Below are 27,549 nucleotides of genomic sequence, written 5' to 3' on the forward strand. Positions count from 1 at the left end.
ACACTTTTGGAACCAGTAATTTAAAGAATTATGACAAAATGGCAATCTGTTATATGGTACATCAAATGCATTATGATACATACAAATTGGATACAATGTGGACACAAAGTGGATACAAAAATAAAAAATAAAGACAAGTCAATTAAATAGTGCGTTTGGTAGAGATTAAATGCAAAATAATAATCATATATATAAAGACAATTTCTGCATTTTTTTTATTTAAAAAAGTGATTATAAAGAAAATGAAAGGAAGTTTGTGTGAAAGCAGTGGGTGTTAAGCATTAAAGTTCAATCTTGAAGTTCTGGTCTAAAAACTAACATTATTACTTTTCAGGAACTTCATTACTAAATAAAATTATTTAAATATAGAAGTGAACAATAAAAAATTGTTCATTGATACAATAGGTTTGAATTTAACGTTACTTTTTCTAAAAATATTAATTATTTTTTTCAGATGAAACGAAATGAATGTCTATGTAGCATTAATTAAAATATCAAATAAATTTTATATTTCATGGAACATTTAGAATTTTTTTTTTGATAAATACAGGAATAGAGAAAAAATTTCAATCAAAATAATTAATTTCAGATAGTAAACAATTTTTAATTGAGCATAAAAACAATATATGTACTCATTTCATAATAAATTTATGAAGCTAGCATCTTTTTGAACTTGTTTTATAAAAAGATTCATCAAATGACGCTAGTCTTATGATAAACGTATGTAAATTCATAATTAAAAACTAATTAGACGATAATTAAATTTTACAAGAATCCTTAAAAGTGCAAAGAATATTCGAAAAAACATTGTTACTTTTAACTTTTGATAATGACTTAGTGAGATAATATCCTCATGAATTTTAATAAGAACGATTTGATGGTTGGTCAGATCTTATTTGTTTGATTCTTGAAATATGTTTTCTCATTTTGGAAAGACAGATCAGATCCTAAAGTGATAAACTGCTTTACTGATTGTAAAACATCCATTTCATGTTTCCTCAATGTTTGATTTCTATGGAACTAAACTCATCAGAATTTCTGAACTTTAATCCAGGATGTTTGTTACGAAAGATATAGGACAAAGTCTAATAAATAAAAAAATTCGAAGACACGTTGCAAATTTGAAGTTGCGAAGACACACAAATCTATTGTCAATGACTTTCATTATGCCGAATCACCCGAGTTGATCATTATAGGGTAACCATATTCTATGCTAGGTAAATTTGCGAAGATAATTCTTACGAAACTAACTTTTTAAAAGATAAAACCAGATCATCTTTTTATATGACCTATTTAAAAAAGAATAAACAATAATAAAAGCGGCACAGTCTCTACGAATTTGGGACAAAGACGAGACATTTTTTAATACGAGACTCATTCGGCGGGCTGATAACTTTGATAGATCTAACATTATTCATCGAGGTAAAAATGAATTTTTCATTTTGTAATGAGATTGACTAGCAAGAAAACAGATGTAAGGCCACACAACTTTCTAGCATGGAAGAAATATTTTGTCTGCCTAAATCTAACGTACGTAGAATCTAAATTAGAACAATCCCAATCTCACATCTCTTAACAATGTTGTTAATAGAAATTTGTATTGAAATGGATATTCCCGTGTATTTCAGATTAGATTATTTTATTTATTCCTGATTGAGTGGTAAATACATATTTTTAATAATTATGTAAGGGCAGCTGCTTTAAGTTAGAAAAACAAAACAGTGGGAAAAGATAAAAATAACAATGAAGGCAAATTTTATTTTATTGAAATCAAAAACCAAATTATTCAAATGCACAGAGAAGTACAAAAGATACATACAACTACAGTTTAACACCAAAACAAGCATAACGTATAAACGCTTCCCATAGAAAAAGCAAAAACACTGGTAGGTTTAATTATTTTGCTTCGACCTAGTAAAGAAAATTACATCTTCATCAAGGATATAAAAAATGCAACAGCTTATCTAATCTTTATATTTTACAAATATAGTGCACAATCAATGTTTATGCGGTTAATCAGCATCAAACAAAAGTCTTAAATAAATATGCATATTCAAATAGCATAAGAGGAACACAGCATTTTCTGAGAATAATATATGAACTACATTTCATTTCACAAAAAAAATCTACATCAAAGAGATAATAAACAAATAATCCGTTACCTGATAAATATAATAAAATCTTCCATATATTCCTAGGCCCTTTAAACACAAAAAATATTAAAAAATAGTAATTGATATAGCAAATTATTGTAGTAAAGTTACAATAATAATTACGATATTTCATTGCTACTTAATATGTAATCAAATATCTTATGAAGACCGAAATCTGGAGTTTCTTTGTTTAAGTATATATTAATTATGTATTCATTTTTAAGTATAATTATCTCGCGTAATTCATTATCATTTTCATTAAAATACAAAGTGATCACTCTTTCAAGTTTAATTAAATACATTGGAGGAAATGAAAAAATACTTATATTGTACTTACACACAACTCGTAAATAAATGCTTATAGCATGCATATTATATATATAAACAAAAACAAAACGATTACTGCTCCAAAGTGCAATAGATCCTCCTCTAAACAGCATTCGAAATGTTATGCCTCATTGAACTTTTCCTTACATTGTTCAGTAATGAAAATTCTTTCCAGCATCCGAAGAATATATAAATTGAAGTTATGAATTTGAAGATCGAAAAAATTTACTTATTTCAAACAATTTTTTTTATCTATGGAAATTATGTGAGAGAAAAATGCGTCGGGCAGAAATCATTCCTGAATAGAAAATTTCAGTTTAAAAATTAAATCCAAACAATACGGATATTAAGCGAAAAATTGTTCAGCTTATATTTTAGATCAATTATTTACCAGTTATGTTAAAAATCCCTTACAAAATTAACATAACAATCGGTTTTACAATATTATTTGATTAAAAATTATGTGAATGTAGTAAACGCACAGTCAACAGAAAGAATAACATATTTCTGCTCTGCTTGGTATCTACTTTTCAGATGCTTTCACCAAATGGAGCTTAAATATTCATCCAAGCTGAATTACGGCAAAATCGTGAAATCAAGTAAGATGACTCTTGATAGAGTAAATGTACTACTTTGCTGGTTGGTAGGGTAAGCCAGAAGTTTTTCAGGTGAAGATAGTAGATAGAGTGCAAATCTTTGAAGAAGAAAAAAAGTGTCGACACATTTTCAGGCCAGCTAGAACAATTTTATCTCATTCAACGTACTTTGCATAACAAAAAAAGTATCATTTTCACCATAGCTTATGTTTCATGAAATCTAATATGTGTCATAAAATAATTTCATCACATCTGATACAGTAAATGATGGATACATTCAAAGGAGTAGTATTATAGAAAATGACCTAATCAAGCATTACCAAGTTAATAAAGGAAATATTATTGAAAATTAATAGTTTTTTAATTTAACATTGAGTGGACCAAAATATAATATAATTTAATCATATTTTCAACTAAAGTATTGAAATGCACGGGTCCGTTATTCAAAGCAAATATATTGTAAAGTTAAGGAAATTGATATAACCTGGCTTTCATTTGCCAAAAACAACTGAAGTGTCATTACTTATCTATTCTATGTACGTCATTCATTTTATTCACTTAACTATTTGAATGTATTCTTCAAAACAATGTAATGTATATTACGTTGTTAATGCAAGTTCAAATCTCTGCAGTGATAGAATTTATAAAGATTTTCATGATGAACAAGGACACATTATCTAGTTATATTCTTAGACGGCATTTTCATTTTTGACAAACAGTTACTTGAATCTAGGGATGCAAATAAATAGAGAAGAATTATTATATCTACCAGACCGAACACTTTTTGATGCGAATTAATAATTTCTTCAGTAACAGTTCTTGAAAGCATGCCGAGTACAATACACTTTCGATTAATTTAAACAATTTTACCAAAACTGCACAAAAATAATAAATTGGTATGACTTTCCCTTCAACTTTCCAAATGGTTCTAGTCATAATTTGAAGTAGAGGGAAAAGGTTATTTTAGTTACTAACGACATTATATCTGATATTATCAAAGCAAAAGATTCTATGTAATTGTAGAATACTACTTCAAATATTTTCTACATGGGCAATGGTGGCAATCAAACTTCTCATTGTTTTTATCTGTAAAGATTTTATTTCAATCAGATTTTATTAAAACATTGCTGATTCCTGTAGGGATAGTTCACTTATCAGTTAAGCCATATATGGGATTTTTTTGTTATAAGCGGAAGAATAAACCTTCCCTTTTTGTAATGTGTAAAGCGGGGAATTTTCGTTGAGGAAGAAATGATAAAATGTGTCTAAAATTGTATTCACTAAGTCACTTTTTAAAATCTTAATCATTCATTTAGGAGGTATCATTTTCTTTAAAATCTGAATGTCCTTAAAAGGGTATTCATAGAATTTATTTCTCAGTTCATTTGCTTTATTTATACTACTTAATTTATCACTAAAAATAATAACGTTTTATTATGTAATATGAGTGTTTATTTAGTGGTACTAAACTCATCATATGTTGGGATGAAATATTTTGCAATCCATTATCTACTTTTATGGTTTCCACCATTTATTTATATCATTAAAAAGCAACTCTTCTTTCATTTTTGAAAAGCTGTGTAGACTATTTAATATGATTCGGTAACATTGAGCTAGGCATGTAAAGAAACAGAGCCTGCTTTACATCCGCAGCCAAATCGTATTATTTTTATTATATTTTACCTTTGCTTCAACAAAGGTTTTTGAAAATATGACAAATGCGATAAACTTTATATAAATGTAACTATTACAAAGCCAGATTATAAAGGAAGAACTCTTATTAACAGAGTTTTAATACCTATTTAAGGAACCAAACATATATTTCTTCAGCGTTTACATGTATTATTATTATGCAAATTTAATGCAGAATAAAAAAAAATGAAATAAAGTTTATGCTTTATGTGTATTAACACGAGATTTCTGAAATGTTACGTTAATTATAATTTGTCTCCTGAAGGTAAGAAAGAATTAACTTAAATGTCAAATTAAAACACTTACTCAGAAGGAATTTTTGCAGATATTTCCTTTTTTAAAAAGTTTATTTAATACAAGAATGCTGCAAAATATTTTTATTAAAATTTCCAGCCAACAAAGTATTTCCGTATATAAATTAAAGTTTTTCATTCTAAGAAATTATATTGGAAACATTGACATTTTAGATCTTCTATACCATCAGAGAGATTAATTCACACTTATTGCAGATTGATTAATACTGATTTTCAAAACTATCCGCTTTTAGCTAATGAAAATTTTTTTGGATTAACAAATTTATAATTCAAATTTTTTTGATTAATAAATGTTAAAAATGAAATAACTTTGATAAATATTTGATTACCAAGAGTAATTTGAATTCATTTCAGTAAATTCATTTAAATTCATCTTGCTCTCTGTTCTCCTCTTTAGATTTTCACAATTATAGCATTAGAAAGTCGTGATTTAATGTCAACCTCTAGCTTAACATAAAACACAGTAGACAGAATTTTTGAAAAGGAAAAGTACTTTTCTGTTTCTGGAACACCAGACAAATTCTGCCAAATCTGAGCTACAGATCACTAAATCTAAACGGAAGCTTTCTTAGAAGTAAATGACGGTAGCAAGACAAATAAAGCTCAGATTTCGGCTTGAACATGACTAGAGTTCCATTAACGAAGAAGTACCGAAAGTTGCTTAGCTGGGAAAATGAGAAAACAGAGAAATTGTTTTTATTCTTATGAATCCAAATTGAAGATTATTAACATTGTCTCGGACTTGTAAAATTTTCCTTGGTGATTTCTTGCGTCTTTCCTTCACTTTTCATCATATTTCTCCTCTCTTCTTCTCTGATGGATCTGACAAGTGCCAATATGTTCCCCGAACCGAGACCTCTGGCTCCAGATCGTTGGATAATTTCGATGAAAAATGTTTTCAAATCGAAGAGTGGCTTAGCAAAAATTTGCATCAGGTACTTTCTAAAAAAAATCATTAGACAACAGAATAAAATTATGCTAAAATTTCACAAATATCACAGTAGTGTGTTGTGAGTTTTATAAGGCTCAATTAATATTTCATTTAATGGATTTTTCACACATCAAGCACAAATTCTGCTCGCTTACTGCAATAGAAAATGGTCCAAATTAAATTTTGATTTATCTACAAAGGGAAACACACTTTATTTTGGCACCATATTCACCAAAAATAAAAGGAATCGCACTGTATTTATTCTCACACCAAATAGTTAGATAACAGTGTAAACAGCAATTGCAATACAAACCTTGTGTTAGTTTTTGTGATAGGCAGTGCTCCATTTAACTGTTCGAAGAATTTCAAATAGATAATAACAGAGCAATGTAGCTTGGTCTGACCAATGATATTTAGTTACTAAAATCGCTAATATTATATATATATATAGGTGCTAATATAATACATGTTTCCTCTCCAAATCATTAAATAATAGTTTCCAGAAACATGTAAGCCATGTATTTAAGTCTGTATCGAACAGCGTGTGGTTTCTCTGAAAACATTAAGCAGTGATTTCAAGTGAAATGTACCTCTGAAGACATACTGTATCATTTTTCTTCAAACTGTTTTATTTAAATGGAAATTGATTAAACATTTTAATTAAATAGCTCGTAATAATATCTTCATTAATTATGAATTTTCAGTATATATATTCCAGCGATTTTCACCCATTAAACAGCATTTCCATAAAACATCTGTTTCTCATGATGTCTACTAAAAGTTTTCTGATTTCGTCATAGGAGTATCTGAATACTTTGTTGACGAAAACAATAGATTATATATCGCCATAAGGTTTAAATGTTTTGATGCTACCTTCAATAAAATATTATTCTATTTTTAATATATACAGACTGCTCTATTATTTAATTATTAGAATCAATAATTTCATTATAAAAATATGTAGACACTGAAATCTAATGAAATAATAATAAAATTCTAACAAATCATAATAAATATAAAGCAAGTGAAAATGTTGTCATCCAAAGAACCTGCACCTGAATCACCGAACGATTAATCTGTTTGCCCATTGTTTGAATCCCGATCACAATAGTCAAATCTAAGAGCTGATGTTTTAACTCCTAATATAATGCATTATATAGTTTGGAGAATTCGAGATCTTTCTTTAGAATTCTGGCTATTTAAAAATATTCCTTCAATGTATAATGCTTAGTTCCACAAAATGTATGAAAGTTCTTTTACATTAAGAAGGGATTACATTCATTTAAGAAGAATACCTCTTAAATTTGGATTTTATTTTCCTGAGGCGAAAAAGCAAATAAATAGGCCGGAAGAAGCCACATCAGTTCTATGAGTGCTTATATACAACAATTAAGAAACTATCAATACTCTGAGGAGAGGTTGTGAATACCCGAACAAAGGGTTCAAAAATTCAGTAGAGTGACTGAATTTAACAAATGGGATGATTTGGTGTACCTAGCCAATATTTATTTCTTCCTTGAGGGTACAAGAAAGTATGGGTGTGTAAATCACAAAGATGCCTTACATTTGCGTAAAGCATTGAAAACTGACTAAGTGAATTTTACGGCTATCCTTAAAAGTATGCAAGAATGCAGGCAGTAATTAAAGTGCTAATAATTAAGCTCATGGTCCAATAGTCAGAGTATCTTACCCTGGAAGTTAAGTGCAGGATATCCGAAGACGAAAGAATATCTCTCTTAATAAAAGATATCGTTAAAAGAATTATCAAATATTCTTAACGAAAAAAATTTCTACGTTACCAGAATTTATTAAATGTTATATTTCCATATCGTTGATCCAGTCAATTCTCCAAGCCATATAAATGAGAAGCGATTTTCTAAAGACAGGAGACCGTATATACTGAGTGTCCTCCATCGGCTGTAAAGATATCTAACAAGCACTTGAGAGGAATAATAGATAATATGATAAGTGCTCTTGTGGATTCCAGAACATCTTTTCTGTGGTCTTGAGTAATGACCGCTGATACTTAAAAAAAGTTATGTTTTTGGTATCAAGAACGTCGAAGTTGCGATGAAACTTTTGTGCAACCAATAGGAAAATGTATCTTACGTTTAATCAAAAATAGTCGAGAGCTACTATTTAAATTCGTTTTTTGTCGTATGACAGATATGGCATCATCAAAAGATAGGACTTTCCAGAGTCTTCTCACAGCCGTGACAGCCTGTAGTGGGAGTGAGTTATTTTTCAAATATTTTTGTCAAGAAATGCAGCGACGTATTTTCTTTGCTCATCACCGGGCGCTTGAAAATTGCATACCACAGGAAAATGTGTATTGCTCCTACACTCTTTAACTAAAGTAATAGTATAAGGATTTCAAATTAATATGAAAATTTGTTTTTCGAAAGGAACACCCACCCATATCTTCCATAATCCCCATGATTACAAAAATGAGATCGCGAACCTTAAAATGTTGCCTAAAAACAAGTAATCTCCAAAGGAATGTACGTAAGTCGGAGAGAGTGCTTAGACGAAAGTCATTGATGTACGATAGTTGATAATCCAGATAACCAAGATGCACTACCTAAGGGATCGAAAGGAATATCGGAAATATTCCTTTAGAAGAGTCAATGCAAGTTAAAAGAACTTCTCAGAATCTTTTATCCGGAGCTTTTCCTAAAGTTGCTAAATGTACAACTACATGTAGTCAAACAACTGATTAATACTCGTGATTAACGATTATCAACTACTAATTAAAACTAGTAATTTGTGCTTGCTACTGATTAAAACTGGTAATTTGGGCTTATCAACTACTGATTAAAACTGGTGATTTTGTGTTTGGTACGTTCCTTATAAAGTGCATCAGAATAAAGTCTTCAGAAAGTTGCTTCCTAATAACCACACGGAAAAAATTAAATCATGCTGAAGAGTTAGGAGTTTGCTTTATTGAACCATTAAGCTCTTCCATTTTCCGAAATTAATGGGCATTGCCACTCTAAACTCCTTTCTTGACAAGGGAGGAATGTTGCAGCTACCAATTATGCAGATACTTCTTTGTGGAAAATTATCCACTGTAAACTGAGTACGTGTATCTTTAAGCTTTAACTTGGTATTACTACTGTCAATTAAAGCTTGCGGTGCACATTGTAACTCTATAAACTCATGGATTTGAGTCTGGTTTTCCATCGTGATTCTAACCGTGCGACGTCCACTTAGTTAAAAAATTTACCATCTGCAACTCTTAGAAATACGCTCAGCTTACTTGCGAGCGTGGCTTTTGTAGCACAGTACTGGGGAATTAAGCTGAAATGAATGAATAGGAAGCATCTGAGTCAACTAAAGCTATAACTGGTTCACTCTTCATTATTACTTTGATTTTATTTTCTTCCAATTGGAGGATTGTTGACATCATAGAATTTATTTTTCTCATTCATCTCATCACTTTTGTAAGGGGCTTCGCTTAATTTTTCACAGTTCATATGGATGGAGAGCGACTACAATGTCTAGACAGTGGAGATAACCTATTTCTAAGAGAACTCCACATTCCGTGTAAAATTGAGATGATTCATTTCGAAGTGGGTGACCGGAGATTCCATTTTCTGTCTCTATCTCTGGCTGCTCCAAGAACTGCAGAATATTTGGCATCCTTCCCGGTAGTAACGATAAACGTGGCTGATTGACCACAATAAAAACAAACCAGCCTGCTTTCTCCAGTTCTCTAAACGTCGGTCTTAAATCGATATGGTTCTGGACGAGAAGTGTAACTTGGCTGATTTGGAATAGAAAAATATTCGCGATGTAGCGACGAACCGCAGCGGCGTAAAAAAGAGGTACACTTGATATTGGGTTAGAAAATTCTCTATCCATATTCATGAAGAGTTTCGTTATGAGTGTTAGCGTTTTCAAAACTTTCTTCCTCATGACATCTAAAGAATAGAGATGAGGTTCAGCCTAAGAATCAAAGATGACAGAAATTTATTTATAACTTCTCTCAAAATTTGACATACAATAGATCATTGTTCCTGATTGTTTTCTATACTAGCAACGGTTGCAACGTTTTGTAATCTCAGATCTTTTTTGTATAATTCATCGTTGTTGCCACTTATCCACATATTGATAGCATTCAATAAATTCGGATGTTTTTGCTATATCTTCATTTAATAACACTTGATAGACATTTTCAGCGACGCCTTTCATGAAGTGAGCAATTTTATCGTTTTCACTCATGTTAGAATTCGTTCGATGGTACAAAGCTAGAACAGAGTGAATGTATGACTGATTTGTTTCACTCGGCAGTCAAGCTCGGATTTTCAGCTCCTCTTCAGCTCTATGTAATGACAATAGGTTATCGGAGAAAGTGCCCTTAAGGTGAGTTTTGAAAGTGTCCCGTAATGTGAGCACACTTTTCTTGTTTTAATACCATTGCTTTGCTGTGCCTGTTAAAAAGAAATAGGTGTTTGCAAGGCACATCATTCATCCCAAAGGTTGTAGTTAGTCGATCAAGCTCTTTTGACCAATTTCTCGAGTCATGGCATGCATTTTCAGAAAAGTTGGAGTGATACAGTTATCACTTGTACATTAGTGGGAAAATATTGAACCACAGTGGAGGGCGAGCTTCTTCAGATCGTATTCTGCCACCACAACTTTTATCCATTTTGGAAAATCCAGGTCTTAAGGTGTACGTACACACTAGAAGATTTTTGTTTTAATTTTAACTTTAAAAATACAGTTTTTTCACAGTAGGCCATTAATATATGTTTAAACTTATTTCAGTGAGAAAAAAACCATATTACACAAATTATTAACTAATTAAATAATATTTAATGAGCTAATTAGCCTATTTTTTGAAACATGATATCTTAAATTCTAATTTGTACAGACACACAATTCTAGTTGGAATTTATGCCTAATATTAGTCTTCATGTTGTCTGCCTCAATCAAGTTATAAAAATATATAGTTTTTTTTAAACAATTTTTTTATTAACGATGAATAGAAAAAGCGAGATTTTTTCTGTAATTTTAACTTTTAAATAGATATTAAAAATTTATTTATATAAATATAACTTTGATTGAGGCACAAAACATCCGCTATTTCATACAGATTATTTTTATACATAAGTAATTGTATTTGGTTAATTTTTTGTTGAGTTATGATTGTTTGAATGAAGCAACATAATGGAAAAATATCATTCTTAATAAATGAGTTTTAAAAAAACCGTAACTAGAGTTTTTAATGAAAGCACCTCAAGAAAAATAGTTATAACTCGAGAAATATTTCGAATATTGACAACATCTTGGTATCGTTTGAAAGCTAAAGGATCAGAGAACATTATTAAGCAATAAAAAAATATTCGATATTTTGAACGATTTTCGAAGTTTTAAGTGTGTACATACACCTCATTGTATCCTTCGGCTACTTCATAATTCTAATTCCATGATTGGTTTACAGTATCTGGCCACCAAAATGTTGCAATCGAATTTTAAGAAAATGATATTTAACCAAATAATTCTGTTTATTTTTAAGGGCAAATGAAAAGGGGAACAAAAAGAAAATCTCGTAGTGTCGGTTTTTAGACAAAGTTTAAATATGAAAATCCAAAAGAAGAAAAACATCTACAGCTTGAAATAACTTTGTAGGTTACTAAATACAATGTAAACAAGATAAGCGTCAATCAGGAACTAAATTTATTTATTAAATGAGCACTTGACTGGCTGTTACCAGATATACTTAGAAAAACTTCTGCAAAATATATTGGCAGTTTTTCATACTAATACATTCATTAGAAAATTTAATTTGAGTCTAAATGAAATGCGGTCTCGTAGACCGCACCTCCCCAGTTAAGTCCTAAAATTTCACCTCCCCAGTTAAGGGTTAGCTCTCGTCAAGAGAAATGATGGAAATTGGCATTTTTTCGTAGATTATCCATAGATCAATAAGATCACAAAGAAAAATGTATAACCTCTACCTCATATCGACAAAATAATTTTTTTAAAGGGTATGAAGATCTTTACATCTATGAACCTATGCTCTGATTACTGAAAGTAGAAGCTTACAAATTTCATCATAGAAAGCAGGCATTCATTACTGCGGAAATCTCGTACGAATTAATACCATTTAGTCTCTGCAATGAGCCTGCTATATTCGAAAGAATGAAGGGTAATTTGCTGCGTCATTTAAAATGCACTAAATTTGTTTGTCTAATTGGCATAATATCATTCTCAAAAACGTTCAAACATCCCTTACACCGATTAAAGACAGCTTCCCAATTATTATTCAGCGGTCCTGGAGTAACAAAACTAATACATTTTTTTAGTTCACAAAAAGTAAAAGCATTAGACCATCCTGTATCTAGTGATGACATTTTACCAGACCCCTAGAAAGCGAAAGCCTTTTACGTTTTTTGAACAAAATGTATGATAAAGAACCTCATTAAATTTTATTAATTCTTCCGAAAATTTATTAAAAGAACTTGTTATTTATATTAATTTCTAGATAATGTGGAGTTTTATGAAAGAAACCAAATAGTTAGAACCTTTTGGCAATCTTAAGGAAGCCCTTCCTTTTGAAACAGTATTAGGAATATGCATCAAAAATTTTCCTACAGATCAATAAATTTCATTCGCACTTATTTGAAAAATGTCGCCCATTTAAGCCAGATCATTATTCACTATGCTGGATCAAGAATCTTTCAAGGAAACTTATTAGAAGGGCACTTCAACTTCAAAAACATGATTTTCCCATCACGTACAAAACAGAGAAAACATAAAAACGTCAACTAGAAATCTAATGAAAAAGGAAATTGAGATGTCAGTTCCAGCTATTATTGTGGATATGGACATCGTCTTCGAACAGAAAAAAGATGCAGACTTTTCAATAATTATCCTTGCTCATAACAAATAATCTACAGCTAAAACGAATTAATTGAAGGAATCTAGAGTAAAAATAATCATGATCCAAAAAAAAAGCAATATTGCCAGGAAAATGTGATTGATAGTCATTCTAAAATATCTCCTAATAGACTTGGACTTTCACGACGCCATTACACCTGGATAACCAGAATATTATTCCGTCCTAACCGAAGCCATGTAAATTATGGTCTCGGTTATGCCACCATTAGGCAGTGATGCAGGCTGCCACAAAGTAGTCCTAGCCAATATTAGGGTACAACTACCCCACAGGTAAACAAAAAGATTAAAGGGAAACTATCAATCGCCTTCTTCACTTTACGGTCTTTCGGATCCTCACATAATGGATTAAACTTCTCAAGAAGACCTTTGACTCTCCATTCGCCAGCAACTTTGCAATACTTTAAAAGCCTTAAATTTCACAATATATTGCGGGTAAATAATCTTTTCCTTCATAGTGGATTAAAGAAGGGTTCTAATTAGGTCCCAAGAAGATAATTGCAGAAATAATTTTCTTAACCGAAGAAATGACGATGATTTAGTAATAATTTAATTGGCTGGGTTTTCCAATTAATTGAATATTTGTTTTGCATTCAGTGAGGTTACCCTTCATAATCATTCCAACCTCTTTTCACACTGACACTACTCGTCTTTGCTAGAAAATGAGTTCTAAAAGTACTGTGTCCTATAAAAAAAACTGATTGAGGAAAAAGTTAGCTTTTATTCGATTTAATTACTTTTTTTTCAAAATGACAGTAGTTCTTTTGTTTTTTATCCTCTTTGATTATTATTCCAACGGTGTCGCCATTCCTCTTTAATTCTATTTCTACCTTTATTTCTCTTTTTTACAATAGAACTATTGCTGTGAATGTATACTTTATCTGATAGAAGAACTTATTTGGATAATTTATCTGCTTTTTTATTTCCATAGTGCTCTTGATGGCCTTGAATCTCTATTAGTTGCAAACTATCCTGTCTTTCTTTAATGCTGTCTTTTAATTTATTTACTGCGTTTCTCATTTACATAATTCAAAGCAATAACAGCTGATTGTGAATCTGAAATAATTTTAATATTTTTAAAATTCTTTTCTTTAGCCAAATCAGTAGTTTTTCGAAATGCTGCAACTGCAACCATAAATACCACTCTATTATTTCAAAATATACATTGTCCTTTTTTTTTCAATTTCTATTCCATTTCTGAAGAGCGTCTTATCTGATAGCGCCAATACACATCATACCAGGAGTGTGATCGTGGTGCTGTTAGTGTAATCTTTTTGTATTTGTACTGGCGGCTTCAAAATGGACACCAAGTTGGGCTCCTCTCAAATCTGGATATCTTAGTTTCGCAACAATGCTTGACAGAATTCATAAAAGATTTTACTGGCCAGGGATGTACCGAAACATAATTTGATATGTTATATGGAAATACCTACGAAGAAAATCGATTCCTCAATGGCTACTTCGACGCTTAGTTTCCATTCCTTCAGCTTTAACCCTTTTCATAGCATTGGAAGACATTAGACATGGAGCTCCTCGAGTAATTATCACATTTCAGGACAATCCCGTAATCCAAATTATTTAAATATTTGTAAAACTGTGTAATATCAATTATCATATGACTACTTCTCACAGCCCTAAAACAAATGAATTCATAGAATGCTTTAATAAAACTCTGACTGATATAAAATTTATGTATACTGATTCTAAAAACAACAAGAATGGAATATTGCTATTTGCAACATTTGAGTACAGTATGAAGATCATCGATATTGCGATTCCAAACAACGAAGAGCGTTCTATGCTCCAGAATATCTTGTATGGATTTTTATCTTTATCCAAAAGGTTCTCTCTCTGGGGGGGGACCTCGTAATTGAGGTTGAGAGACTTCCTGTATGCTGGTTGTTTCTCGCTACCCTGATGGGCACAGAAAAAGGTGGGGGTCGGTTGCCTCCATTAGATGACGGGACGTACTTCCTAAGTGAAGGGTTGTACCGTGGCCGATGATGATACTTCGGATTCAGTCACAGTTCCTGCCAGTGTTGCAATTGCGGCGTTCCGGTCATTCAGTATTTTTTGCGTGTGACTTCGGGCGGGTCAGAGTAGTCGGTAGTAGCTTTACCCAAAAGCAACATTTATATAGTATTTTGGTTCATATCAGGTGGCATGCCACTTATCAGATGTGACGAATTGCAAGGATTTTAAATTTTCTCCAGAAGAAGTAAAAGATATCATTCGTGTACTCCGTATGAAATTATATAATGACCTTGAAAAGCATAATGAAATAGACGACAGTCGCAAATAAGATAACACTCTTAATGAGAAGCAGACTCTTTAGAAAGGATCCATGACATATTCTTGAATTAAAGTGCTTAATTCAACTCATTTTGAAAATAAGATGCATCATTTTAAGATAGGAGAAATTACACTCAGTGAAACTTTAGTGGCTCAATTGGTAGAGCATTGAACTTTTAATATACATGCCAATGTCTTGAATATCGGCCACAGGAAACTAATCCGGGAACTGGCGTTTTAATTCATAATATATTTCATGTTCTAGAAATTCTGAATTTTATATTAAAGTTCTGGATTGTTCCAAAATTTTTGTTGGATGTATAAATGCCGAAAGTTTCCCATTCTCTCATTTTATGAGTTGTTTCGATCCCAAAGAATCAGCCTTTCACCTCTGATGTGGAGTTTGGGATGATCTGAATAATGGATGCAAAATAACCCTCATTAAGAGTGACTTGAGATTCTACAGAAGTGCGACAAACCCAGAAAGCAGCAACAAAATAATTGTGTCTGTCAGGGAAGCAAAAACTTTCTTACTGTTTTAGACAACTTCTCAACGCCTGACATACCCAAGGTGGGATGCTTCGAACTAATAATTTTATTTTATTGCTAAATTAGTATTCTGTAATAATTTATATATTCGTTGCAATATCCATAATAATATGGCTATTATTAAATCTTGCAATTGACCTCAAGATTTGTTGCAAAATATTTATTCGAAAAGGCTGAAATAAATTCAAAATAAGTCTTTCTATTTATTACAAAGTAATACAGAAATTATCAATATATGGTCAGCACAAAGTTTATTGTATAAGTTAATTCGGGTAAAATAATATCAAAGACCTAGTCCAAAATTTTGAATTTTGTAGACATATTTCTCTTTACTTTACTGTACCTATTCAGAATCTCTTGTGCTATATTTCAACACACTAATGTTATATTTAATTTGTTTCATGGCATTTTAAAGGTCACAATTAAAAGGTCGTTAGGTATTATTTAGGGAATAAGATTTCTGCAGGTTTTTCCATAATTTGAATGATTCGGAATTATTAGAATCTATTAAAACAGTGGAGTTAGGTTAAAACACTCTAACAAATAGTCAGATGCATTTTTGATACTTATTTTAACTACAAAATTATTTCTATTGGTAGAATACTAATTGATCTTATGGTTCATTAGTCACACTTCTTAAGTAAAAAGAAATAAAAGCAAAAGGTATATATTACAAAGGTACAAATACTGTATTTTAATATTTTTTGTATAAATAATTATTTTATAGAAAAAACTCCAATAAATTATATCTAGAGCAACATAAATAGAGACTAAAAATGATAAGTCATATTTTTTTCAGATAATTTGTGTAATTATTTTATTTTTTTCTACTTATCAAAAAATCCATTCAAATAAAAATAAGTAAATATAGTATCATTCCGCATATGAATTTCCATCTTTGTCAACACATTTTCTTCGTCCCCTTAAATTTTGTTTGTGATTTTTTAGAGATGAAGCTTCTCCTCCCCCAGCTGACATTTGAATTCTCGTGGTTCCTTGCAAAGTGTAAGTATGTATTTTAATACATCAAACGCCTTTCAAAAATTGAGAGAGAAAATATAAGGAAACGAAATGAAAAGGTAGTCACTTTGAGAAAAAATAAATTAGGAATGTAAGGAATCTTGGTTAGAATCAAAGTTGAACAATATTTAAATTTTGGAAACTTGATATCGATAGTAATCGCTATATAATTCTGGGGATTCATAAATATGTCCATTAGGTACTTACTTCTTTGGACTTCCATTCTCATCTGCTGCATCATCTTCATTGTCAAGTAAAATACCGAGTTCCGAAAGTACGCTCAGATCTTCACCCAATTCAGATATCTTTTTCATATTTCTGAGCTCATCATAATAAGCTCTTGGAGGATTTCGGAAGATGACTCCTCTGTTTTTCAATTTGGAGACCGTGTCCACGATCTTATTTGTTTTAAAAGCAACATGTTCGATACCTTCATTTCTGTGATGCCTCAAATAAGCTTCAACATTACAGTTAGCTGAAAATAACAGAAATTGCATGTCATTTCATAAACAGGAAAATAACAGTAAATTCTGTAGATATGAAATTGTTCTTACTATTTATATCATTTCAGAAATTTCTCACATTATTTATTAGAAAATTTTTGCATAGATGTTGTTTTACAGATATTTATAGCCAATGTATTAATAGCTAATGTATAGTCGCAAAAAATATCGAAACTACTTATATATTAATTGCCAGCCTCTAAAAGTTACTTAAAGTTATTCTTATTGGTTGAAATGATCTCGAAGCAATTTTACCAGTCATGAATGGAAATATTCAAATTAATTAATATGCTCATCTCAACCCAAGGTAATAATAAAATTAATTGGTACAGAAGAAACATATTAACATTAGTTTATATTTGGTATGAGATTCATTTAGATTTATATTGAGTCAAAGTGGAATCAGGAGTCGACTACAAATTTTAAATCATTCAATCTGTTATTGAGAACTGGTCAGTTACTGTTAAAGCGTAGATGCTGCGACAATTTCTCATTGCAAGCACAAAATGAACCCACCGTCATGTGCTGGTTTATATAGTTCCGATTGGATAGTGCAGCAATGGCTTTGCTTACGTTTAATGAAAATTTGTTATTTTCAAGTAGAACGCAACTAAAATTTCCATCAACTGCCATTAGCTTAAGTGTTGCTGATTTGTTTTCTATGATACAGTTCACCCTGCAATGGTACATAACTATTATTAAAGGATCTTAAGTCACATATAGGAGAACTCATTTATGAATTTGTATTAACACTTGCTTCTACATTCCATTTCTATTTGTGATAAGCTCCCCTCGAAATTTAGAAACAAATATATGTTGGGAAACATGAAACTCTGAAATTGAATTGATAAATTTAAGGGAAATAATTTATTCACTATGGGATCGTATAAATAAAAAAAAAAAATTTAGAATTTTATTATTAACCTCCACAAAAGCCAAACATTTTTCACGCAATTTCTCATTTTATTTATGAAGCATTTGTAAATTTATGTCTAGATACAATAGTAAGGGATAAATGCAAGTAAAAGCTTGTTTCCTTTTTGGGATAGCCTGAAAGGGGCTCCTTTTATAAAAGTTCAGTTTAAAACCCTTAAGATGCCGAAAAATATCGGCCTTGCAGAAAGACGATTTTCAGTTGCTCTCCAAAAGACGTAAAATAACAAGGGATTTTCCATAAATTGATATTTTCAACTTGAATCTTCGAAGAAATATATTGAATTGTACACAAATTCAAAATATTCTGAATATATTTGAATACTTAAAAATTAAATGCGTTATTTAATTGAAGTGAATTAGGCTTCATATGTAAGAGTAAAATTTATCGCGATATTTGTATTAATTGATATATACTATATAATGAAAATATCCAGGCACTCTTTTTTTTTTATCTATATGCTTTGTTTATTCTGCAGGTGTCATTTTCTAGTATGAAGTAAGGCAACAATTTACTGCATGGGCATCCTCTACTTTTTGAGGAAGGCTATCCAATAATTTTTGTTAAACGAGCCTAATTTACTGGGTTTTAAATTATGTTATTCATTTAAAAGTTTGTAAGGCTATTTAGTATATTTTAAACTTTCCCATAATTCATTAAAAATTTTCAAAATAGCAATTTAGGGGGAAAATTCTTCATTCATTTGCTTCTCATTGAAAGCGCATGAAAAATCAGCTTGCTGAGCTATCGATATTTTTCTGAAACTTAACGAAACTTCTATGTGAATTTCTTTAGATAACTGCTTTTAAAATTATGGAGAAAAAAACAAAGAGAAAAAATGCCATGCTTCATATTTGGAAATTTAAAGAATATATGCTACTATAAATACTCATATTTTCCTCGAATATTCAAATTATTTATTTAAAATTTTTATGTAATGCTACCCTAGTATATTGTGATTTAATATGCACGTTTCGTGTATTTTGATAGAAAATCCTGCATGTTATTAGCAAAATACTTGGAAAAAATTTAGATTGAAAAAAACTTAATCTTTCCGAATGCACATGCTATTATTATAAAAATGCATGTGAATAGCAAATAAAATCATTGATGTAAGTTCTATTCAATCATAAGCTTTTTGTGAAACGAGGTAAGGCCAAATTATTTTCTTCTTCATCAATTTCTGTATCTCGTGACTAAGTCTTTTCTGAATAGTGTGAGTTCAAGTATATTTTTTACATGATCAAAATTGAAATGCAGCTCAACTATTCGTTCTGAGAAAATTCGGGGGGGAAAAAACATGTAAGTCTGAAAATGTCCAGATGCTTTTGATCACTTCTTTCTCAGGCTGTTTTGGCTGATTTCTTCAATTGATTGTTATACCTGATATGCTCTGAAGCACAGCAAAACATTTTGAGATTATATATGAATTTATTTATCATTTACTAGGGCATTAATAGTGAAGAGCAGATATACAGTAGGAAGATTTTACGAGTTTTCTTTGACAGAGTTGTTAAATGAAATCAGTTTCCATTCATTCATTAATTTGTATGTGTATTCTTTCTTAATTTTGAATATCATATTCTGTTCATTAAGATTGGTTCTGTAGGTGGCACACGGAGTTACTGAGAAATTTGTATTCTTGCATTTTACATTCTTCATGTTGTACTTAAGGGACACACGCCTTTAAAAAGGCTTTAATAATCACGATTTTCCGTAACGATATTCATTGTTGCAAATAAGCTACATTTATAGAATATTGAAAGGAATTTCTCTCTTAGCGTTTACGAAAAATGTTGCGTTTACGTAATGAATAAATGCAACCTAAACTTGTATATATAAACATATGTAAAATATTCTTTTATGATATTATGATTAGGGATTGCAATACCGGTATACCGGGATACCGAATACCGGTATTTTGAGCCATTTGTACAATTTTGTAATACCGGTATTCACAAGTTTAAATACCGGTTTTTCGGTATTTACTAGAATTTTTTAAATTGTCTCCACTATATGTTCAGGGATCGCCAACATAGCAAGTTAGTATACGTTTTTGTTTTTATGTCTCCCTAACGGGCAAAATTAATTAACTAATTAATGGCTTAATTAATTGCTTAAATCTAAATTAGCGAAACATGGATTATCTCTAAAAGAAGAAATTCTATCCATAATGACTGATGAAGCAACAGTTATGAAAAAAGTTGGAAAGTTGATTGGTGCAAATCAGCAATTGTGCTATGCTCATGGAATTCAGTTACGAGTAATAGATGTATTATACCAAAAAAATAAAGAACAGAAGAATCTAAATACTGTGGATATAGAAACTTCGGAGTCCAACTTTGAAGAGAGTAAGAGTGAGAGTGATATTGACAATGAAGATAATGACAATGTAATTTTTGAAGAAGATATTGCTAATGAGGATGAAATATTAAACCATCAAGAATTGCTTCCTATAATTTATAAAATTCGAAAAAATTTTAAGATACTTAAACTTTCCCTATAAAAGATGACATATTACTAAAATACATACTAACTGAAAATAAATCAGAATATATGTTAATATTAGATTTTAAAACACGCTGGAACCGTTTACTCCGAACAGCATACATCACACTAGAATACCTCACATCACTATCTGAAGATTATATATTACATTGAAAAATCGCATAGAAGAAAGGCATATCGAAATAAAAAATGTCTTATGGTATTTAAATAATTATAATGATTTTAAAAATGAAAAAGAAAAAAAGAAATTAACCAATTTGATTAAGTTTATAGTAAATTTTCTTAGAATTTTTTACCCACAAACCTATCCACATTCAAAAGAATTCGGTTCAATTATCGAAGATTATGATGACACTAATGCCGATAGTGAAAAGGAATTGTCTCTTGAACAAAAATTAGAATTAGCGATAAATAAGAAAATTCAACAAACCAAAATACAAAACAGAAATCAGCTGTATCCAAAAACATCCGATAAGAAATCGATTTATTAGAAGATGACGGATTTAGAGGTAAATACTTGGAAAAAGTATATCGCACACTGCTAACAATACCACTAACTATCGTAGATGCCGAAAGAGCGTTTTCGACAGTTGGTAATTTTTTGCACAAAATTACTTTTCAGGCTTAATGACAGTACAATGTATGCATTATGTTTTTTAAGATCACATTTCAAAAATTTGTATTAGTACCACAGACTGAAAAGTGATATTTACAATTTTTTGTGATTTAAATAAGTATGTTGTTCCTTTACTTTTTTGTGATTCTTTATATACTGTTATAATTTATAAGTTACAAATTATTTTTTTGTGATATTTACCCTTTTAATAAAACTGGCAAATAAAACAAAGAAGTACCTGTGTTTTCTTTCTTTTTCTAAAATTTCCAATACCGGTATTAAAACCGGTATCCCGGTATTAAGATTTAAAAAATACCGAATACCGGTATTGAAATTTTGGTCCGGTATTGCAATCCCTAATTATGATACATTGATTTTACCGGTAAAGTTGTTTATAGTATTCAATTAAGTATCTTTCCAAAAGGTTTCAAATAAACAGCCTAAATTTTAAGAGTTTAATTATTTATATGCTATTAAATTAATACATTCATTATGTCATTTCATTTTTATTTATTCACTCAAATTGTTCTCAATTGCGAATTTCTAAATTGTTAGGTATAAGCAGACACTTTGAGTTGAACAAAATCTTTAAACAGAATAAGCAATTATTTTTCATGTTTTTGGTGCTAGTGAAAATTGCTACAAAAATTATGAAGTCTGAATTTTTATTCAGTCCTCCGATCGTATTAGTCATATTTAGTGAAATAAAACTGGCTGACTTTTAAGCAAAAACTCTAGTCTTCTGGGAGAAAACAGACCAAATCATAAATCTTTAATCTGATTATTTTAAACCGATCATCAGCCTACCATTGGAATGATAAAAAATGACATAAAGTAACGAAATTAAAAACTTCGTAACTTGGCCAGTTTTGATTGCAGAAGCGCGGAGCTTTTATTTTTAATGTTAGAGTGTCAAAAAAGTTTATTAAATTTTACTTATAGATCCAGGAGACAATGTAATAATTTAAATCTTTTAATTTTTTTAGCAATTCATTTATTGACTCAACTAACATAAAAAATAATTCGTTTAAAGTATTTTTCAAATTGGATGTCTATGTCTACCTCTAATAGCATAAAATTCGCTACTCGAATGGGCACTGTGTAGACAATCATTTCCTTGGTGTCTACTGAATTTAGTTATTTCCTGCAACTCTTGACATTCTGACAGAAATTTGATAAGTATGTAAATGCAGATCAAATATCCTGGAACTTTACAAACCTTTACTCTGAGAGTTTCCAAAACTGTACATTCCGTTTATTTTAGTCTGTGGTGTCTTTTTAGAATAATTCTGACTCATTTATAAGCAGAATTCAAATATCAAGGCGTTTGCTAGGCTTAATATATTTCTCGAAACAATAATTGCAATTATCTTGGAATATCATAAGAAAACATAAAATATCATATTTTGGATGTACATTACACTAAGCAATTTATCCCCTTTCTTCACAGATTCTGATGATTTCTTTGGAATTGTGGGTATCTTGGAAGGTTCAAAAATATCATTGCAATTAAATAATACAGAATAGTAAATAATTTCAAGTAACAATGGTGCAATATTCTTTAGAACTACTAAATAATTCAATTGAAGATGATTTCCTATTTCTTTTTTATACTAAATAAAATTTTGGTTTCCAGTTGAAACTAAAACATAGATAAAATTGGACATTTTGTTGATAAATCAATGCCTTTGGTACAATTGCTTTTTCCTCTAGTGAATAAACCTTTCTAAAACTAAAGTGAGTCCTTAGACAGAGTAGGTACTATTGATAGTGACAATGAAGTAATATAAAGCTGTAAGCAGGAGTTGCAAATTGTGAAACGTGGTTTACCGCAGTGATTATTTCAATATGAAGGAAAAATCAGATCTCTCAGAATCATCCCAGTATATATAAGGGCTTGATTGATAATGTGTTTTTCTGTCCAAGTATTTCAAGAACCTCAAATAAATGGATCTCTACAACATAGAAGTAACTTCAGTTTCTTCTTGCAAAGTCAATAAGAGAGATTTCGATTATGACATTTAAAAACTGATTCAAAAAAACATTGTTAAAACGAGATCTGTATTCGTAATTAAAATTTTCCAACAAATGTTTGTCTTAATAAATATCTCTGTAAAATGATAAATGACTTTCAAACGATCTTCAGGTGGTATTTTGTTTTTCTTAAAAAAATGAGTTTCTGCACTAAGGCTGATACATGGTGACAAAAAAATTACGTTTCAAATAGTCTCAGATACAAAGTGTATACATATTAAAAAGGAAAATCAACCCAATAAGAGCAGTATTCTCAATTAATTCATAAATTGTTGAGTATATAAACATTTTTGGCCAGCGGTCATCTAGGTTTTTTGTTGTTGTATGTTTTAGTTATATTTACGGCCCGGCCCGTATCGAAGCAACACAAGGGCGATTCTGAGATGAACCTCGTAATTTGGAACCGCTATTGAATGACAAGAACAAAACATGAATCGGCACCTCCTCTTGAATTTCCGCATTACACCAGCAGAAGGACGTTTGATCCCAAGATAAGATTCAATGCACACCAAGTCCCCATGCAGGTGATTCTTCTTTTAATAGGATCGTTAAATCTCCCGGTCCCGAAACAAAGACATTGCCACTAAAGCACCCTGGCGCTTGATCGAGTGGATTAAGTACATGCATCGGGGTTTGGTTTGGTTTACTGGCGCCAGAACTAAACACATGCATCGGGGAAAGAAGGTTCATTCACTATCTGAACCAGCTTTATTCAAAAACTACTAAACAAATAAGTAATGAAATTGCTCGCTGTAGTCTGTTGGATACCTTAGTTTTAGTCAAAGAGAATCATAAATAGGGTTCAATAATATTGTCCTCTAAGAATTCAATTCAATGCCCTATATCGGATATTAAACTGAGGTGCAACATAAGTACTTCGAGATCGCTTTGATAATTTGAAGATATTGGATTTCGCTTTTACCATGAGTTTGTGATTCAAGAACATCTCTAGATAACCTATTTTAAATGAAATAGAGTAATCCCTTCTATATAAGCATTTAAATTTTAGTATGGCATAAATAAATTGTAACTTATTCCATTTTTCCCTATGAATTTCAAATGTTATGGAGTCACGATGATTATTGGCTTTAAAATATATGATGGACAATTTCATATTAAATAGCATTGATTAGAAATCACATTTCAACATATGAAATAAATAAAATACTCACTTTGCCCTTGCAGACTTTCGACCACGACTAACATAAAAGCGTTTTCATTACAGTCTTTCTTTTTGTAAGATAGGCCAGTTTCAGCACATCTCCAATACTCCATCGCTCTAAGTCTCAAACCAACACCATCCGAAATAATAAGGCCGTTATTCCCATCGTCATTGCTAAAAAAAGTTTAGATTCGGTTTTAATGCTATATATACAAAGGATGGCAACATAATAATACAATGCAGCTAATTTAAACGAAAGGATTTAATATTTGAATGTCTTCATTCATTTTGATTCTTTAAATTTTAAAGTAAATACTTATGATGCAGGGTGATTATACCTGATATGAATGCACGTTGGAATGAATATCACCGTAATGAAATCATTTACAAATATGACGCAGAGAATATCAAAACTTTTATATTATCAATGTTTCATCTTTTAAATATGTCTTTGTTAATTCCCAAGTAAGACTAAGCCAGTCTTATTCGTAATTAAAATTTTAAGCGAAACATATTAATCATAAGTCTGATTCCGGGGCATAATATGAATGGAAATCAAATTTTGATATCCACCCCATTAGACGTGCCATATTAGAAGGCAGGCAAAATGTCTGGGTTCAAGGGCTTTGAAAATACCGTCCCAAAAAAGGACGTAGACACTGTTACTGATCTGCCCTCCAGGGTTAAAAAAATGGAGCGTTGTCCTAAACATTTTCTGGGGACCTCGCACTGTCAACGTATTCCATTTACCTAAAAACCTGCTAACATATTTTTAAAGGAAAAGAAAGTTTGAAATGTAGAGATAGTTACTGGAAAAATAAGAGAGTGAAAGATGGCTCTAAATAAGAAAAAGTTACGGCATTTTTACGAATTATAATTCTATTCATTATTTTATACAATATTCATACACCTGGCCTCAAAATACAAAAAAATGGAACTACAGTAGTAATTGCTATCAGTCTAATGTATGAATGATGAATATTCTGGAAATGTTATTGAAAGTGTGATGGATAAATTAAAAGTTCTGTTTTTTGGAGGAGAGGGGAGACATGTTTGAAAGTGACCATCAAAAGAAGGCATTTTATTCGCATAATGATTCTGAAATAATTAAGATTATCCCATCTACTAAGAAATTCAATAGACGTGGGTGTATGAGGCGACATATTTATATTTATTATAAAGGTTATTAATTTATTGAAGGTTGTCTTATGATAGTTAAAAGCAGTTTTCCAAATAATGTTTGAATTTAATTTCTTGTTTATATTGTTCAACCTTAAACATTAGGTATTATGTTCCTTTTTAATGCATTATTTTTGAACACTGAACTTAATTTTTTTATTTTCAGACTATCATAATTTATTTTAAATATTTTTGTTATGTAATTGAACTTGGAAAAAATCTTTTAAAGTGCTTGCCAATATGTTTAACTTTTCAATGAAAATTTGACCTACATTTGTAACTACTTACACTTGCTCCAAATGTTTCAACAATCGCAGTGGCTACTGGAGTAATAATTAGTTATTATATTTCTGTACATATGTGATGAATGTGATGTGTGCTATGTGAAGGAGCACAGCATAAAATTTAAAAAAACTATATTATTTTAAGTCAGTTGAGAGGTCTAAGAGGCTCAGTCGTTGAGGTACGTATCATGTCAATTGTTGAGGTACATGTCAGTGTCCTTCTTAGTAACAGCAATAATAATAATATTGAAATTTTTAGTTTTTAATAATGAAATAAGCACTTAAATATTGCAAAATAACAAAAAAAACCTTTCTAAATGCTAAAATATTTTTTTTTCTTTACTATTTCTAAATTTTAGAAAGAGTGCCCACTTATATTAGTGAGATGGCACTTCTGACTACATATTTATAAATTAATTTTTACCCTTAACATCTTGATTAGCTTCAAGAAATTTCATATGAAGTTTGGAGGGTAAAATCCTCTAAATATGATAATATATTACGACAGTATAAAGCAAGAATATTATAACTATCAGAAACATTTAAAGTTAGAATAAATCAATGATGTTTAAAAATTGGTACCCACTTATACTCGAATATATTTAATCAAAGCAGCTTTTAAAATTATATTTTAATAAGTGTGCTTGCTGAAAAGTATAAATTTTTTTATTTTAATTATTTTATACTTATTAATATATAAATTATAAATATTATGCAATACTAACATCAGCATTTTCTCAAATGTACTACCAAGTGCCGGCACTTGCACAGAATTAAAATTATACTAAATTATTCGATTCTCTGACAACTGAATCCTTAAAATATTAAAATGGAATATTATTGTTATCATGAACACTGAAATGGAAGAATTTGGAAAGTTATTGCACGTAAGGAAATAAATGAAAAGGAGATTAAAAAACTCCATTTCTTAAACATTGAATAAGTCAAATTGAATAAAAGTGCATTTGTAAAAAAAGTCTAAAAAAGGGAAAACTGGTGTGAGTATAAAAATATAGTTTACTTCTTCTCGCCTTATGTTTAAGATTCTTTTTAGAACACATATCATTTTTTTAGAATGTGTCAGTTTACTGAAAATATAACTCCAAATTAAATAAATGGTTACAAAGTTTGGAATTTTTTTTTTTTTTTTGATAGATAGACTGCTTTTCATTTTTATTTCTTTTTAAGAAAAGCAGTGATCACTAAGAATAGACTACTTTAAATATTTTATTGCTATGAGAATTTTAACGCATAAAAATCTCATTTCTTTAAAACTAATAAGCAATGACATAATAAATTCTACATGGTTTTATTACTTACTCTCTCAAGTTCTGACAAACCAAATATCCATTGTTGTTGTTTCTTATGGCACTTGCCATGGACAAGCCCGCTGTTACGAAGACAGCGATTTAAGCGGTGGGAGAACGTCTCTAGTTTTTAGAGTAGCGCCAACTCGGGCCAAGAGTACGACTTTGTCACTCACGCATCACTCATTCGCTTGCACAACCCCTTTTTACAGGAGGGCACATTCACACATCTCATAGATAGAACA

The 27,549-nt window shown here is 30.4% G+C and overlaps 1 protein-coding gene across 1 annotated transcript in view; it reads right to left on the reverse strand.

Annotated features, from left to right (window-relative positions):
- Positions 1-1,744: 1,744 nt before the first annotated feature.
- The window catches only part of LOC129958172 (4-hydroxyphenylpyruvate dioxygenase-like protein), an 89,874-nt gene continuing 64,069 nt past the window's right edge, over positions 1,745-27,549 (reverse strand). Inside the window, exons 3-5 of the mRNA XM_056070417.1 lie at positions 24,545-24,708; positions 16,985-17,252; positions 1,745-6,024 (exon numbers count right to left, since the gene is read on the reverse strand). Coding sequence (XP_055926392.1) covers positions 5,808-6,024; positions 16,985-17,252; positions 24,545-24,708 — 649 coding nt within the window. The 3' untranslated portion in view covers positions 1,745-5,807. The remainder of the gene's footprint in view (positions 6,025-16,984; positions 17,253-24,544; positions 24,709-27,549) is intronic.

The sequence above is a fragment of the Argiope bruennichi genome, chromosome X1 (assembly GCF_947563725.1).
Source record: "Argiope bruennichi chromosome X1, qqArgBrue1.1, whole genome shotgun sequence".
In the NCBI taxonomy this organism is placed as follows: Eukaryota; Metazoa; Arthropoda; class Arachnida; order Araneae; family Araneidae; genus Argiope; species Argiope bruennichi.